The following is a 2423-nucleotide window of genomic DNA, read 5'->3' as shown; positions in this document are numbered from 1 at the left end:
AATACTAATATAAAATAATATATGTATGAATATCAATATATTATATATATACATATATATATATATTATGAATGAACATAGATATATTTTGCTATCGGGTTTTTTACGCTTAGTACACTCCAGCTCACAATTAGGCCCAAATACGATACCTTCAGTGTTGCCAATTCGTTCCTTTCCCGCTTCATCAGCGTCGTATCCCGCATATTTTACGTATTCGAGACCCTATATCCTAAACCCTACCTAACGTTTGCGTACATATACGTGTATCTGTCACCCGGTGAGCGCAGTAGTCATCGACTACTTTTTCCGTTAGCGTATACCTAAAACTCCGACTTTGCGCCATAGATCCGTGGAAGTGTGCGACAATCTGCAAACTTGGCTTTGATGCGTACACGGACTTGCCACCTCTGGCCGAGTTCTCCCAATGTATGTGGGTGTTACATATGCGCTGTATTTCTGTAGGTGTACAAATGTGACCTGTTGGTATGTGCGCGTATACGTGTGCGCTTTAGAGATATCTGCGTTGTTGTGTGTACGTATATGTGCTGGGAACGAGTATGTGCGTGTCTACGTGTGATCTTTAGAGATGTCTGTGTTGTTGTGTGTACGTATTTGTGCTGGGAGTGTGTATGTTCTTTTAGCGTTGTAGTGAGGCATGCTACAGAAGTGATCATTTATTCTCAATCCGTTCACGCAATGTGCCTTGTCGCTCTGATGTTCTCTGAGTATCTAACTAAATCGTTTACGTTTTTCAATTGCCAAATTAATGCTTATCAGCATCAAGACGACTTTACGTGAGTGTACAAATACGTAATATACAAAACATATACCATATACTGTTGAATATATTCTGATATATGTACTATTCATTGTCAAATTCAAACTGAAAGAAATGCATACATAAGACATTGTAATATAAAAATACAATACTATCAAATACAAACATACCATATAGTACGTAATTAGAATACTACCCAGTACATAAATACAATACTCCGAAATACATACATACAATACTATCGAGTACATATAGACAATAATATCCAATACCTGAAAACAGTACCAGACAATATTAACAACGCATAAGTACAATACAGCATGCAATATTATATATAATTCTACCAAACACATGAGTACACTATTATATAAATCAATACCATATATAAAACGTTACAACAGTGTTGCGTCGAAGGAAGGGTCCAATCAAGTCCGTTTTATTGGACCAATCGTTTGCTGCGGGTCTGGGCAACTGGCTGGCGGATGAGGTGAGATGAGAGCGCAGGCAATACCAATGCACGGATTCATACCATACACATCTGAACTACGCTTTAGGGTTGCAGGGTTTAGGGTTTAAGTCGCTTGTATACTTGCACAGACTACGCTTACATAATACGAGGCAGTGGACAAATACACAACTAATAGTGGACATACTGCTTGTATGTAAAGTTAGTATGGTGTCATAACATGCAATGTGCGGTATGACATGTGGTGGTACATTGAAAATGCCACTCCAAGCCACTACCAACCTAAACCCCTAAACCCCTAAAACTCTAAACCCTTAAAACCGAGTTGACACTGTCATTTTCTAGTCTAGTCTGCCAAGCCAATCATAATCCCACAAGCCGATTTTCCAGACTCATCTACCTACGTTATCCGCAAGTGGATTTTCCTGATTAATTTGCCTACATTTTTGGCAAGCAGATCATCCGATTTCGTTTACATACTTGCCACCTTCATAACATCGGTATAGCTATTGCAAGTTGTCCCTATAACATACACCTTAAAATTTGTCCATATAACATGCACCTTGGAAGTTGTCCCTATAACATACACCTTGGAAGTTGTCCCTATAACGTACACCTTGGAAGCTGTCCTTATAACCTACGTACTGGCAGTTGCTCTAATATCGCACTTCTATCTATGTCTCAGATCCTCTACCACAGTGTCATGCACCCGCAAGAGGCCACAGCAACACTCTCTGATGAGCAAGTGCTGTCTATATACACCAGCATCACTTATGTGGTCACCACAGCCTGCGATGCCAATGCAGATGCGTAAGTATGAGCGGTGTAGCTTATCATAGGGTTTTTAAAACCCTAAAACATAGTAGCAAACGAGTGCTTGCCATATACACCAACCTCAGTCATGTGGTCTCGACAGCCTGTGATGCCAAAGTAGACGTGTAGGTATCTGGGATTTCAGTTGAGATAGTGTGCTAATTAGCACACACGCTTGTTTATTCGAAATAATCAAATCGAGATATGCTTCATGAGTATGACAGTATTATAATTCTCCTGCATGAGGAGCAGGCTAAAAACGTATTCACACCTCAAACAACTATATATATATATATACATATATATATATATATATATGTGTGTGTGTGTGTGTGTGTGTATGTGTGTATGTATGTATATATGTAT

The 2423-nt window shown here is 39.1% G+C and overlaps 1 protein-coding gene across 1 annotated transcript in view; it reads left to right on the top strand.

Annotated features, from left to right (window-relative positions):
• Positions 1-2010, top strand: part of SARC_01113 (hypothetical protein) — a gene marked incomplete at both ends in the record, with an annotated part of 7474 nt that extends 5464 nt beyond the window's left edge. Inside the window, 3 exons of the mRNA XM_014305161.1 lie at positions 346-426; positions 1180-1265; positions 1930-2010. Coding sequence (XP_014160636.1) covers positions 346-426; positions 1180-1265; positions 1930-2010 — 248 coding nt within the window. The remainder of the gene's footprint in view (positions 1-345; positions 427-1179; positions 1266-1929) is intronic.
• Between the last annotated feature and the right edge of the window lie 413 nt (positions 2011-2423).

This window comes from Sphaeroforma arctica, assembly GCF_001186125.1.
Source record: "Sphaeroforma arctica JP610 unplaced genomic scaffold supercont1.42, whole genome shotgun sequence".
Classification (NCBI taxonomy): domain Eukaryota; class Ichthyosporea; order Ichthyophonida; genus Sphaeroforma; species Sphaeroforma arctica.
Note: the sequence above shows the minus strand (reverse complement) of the source record. Positions and strands in the feature narration are given on the sequence as shown.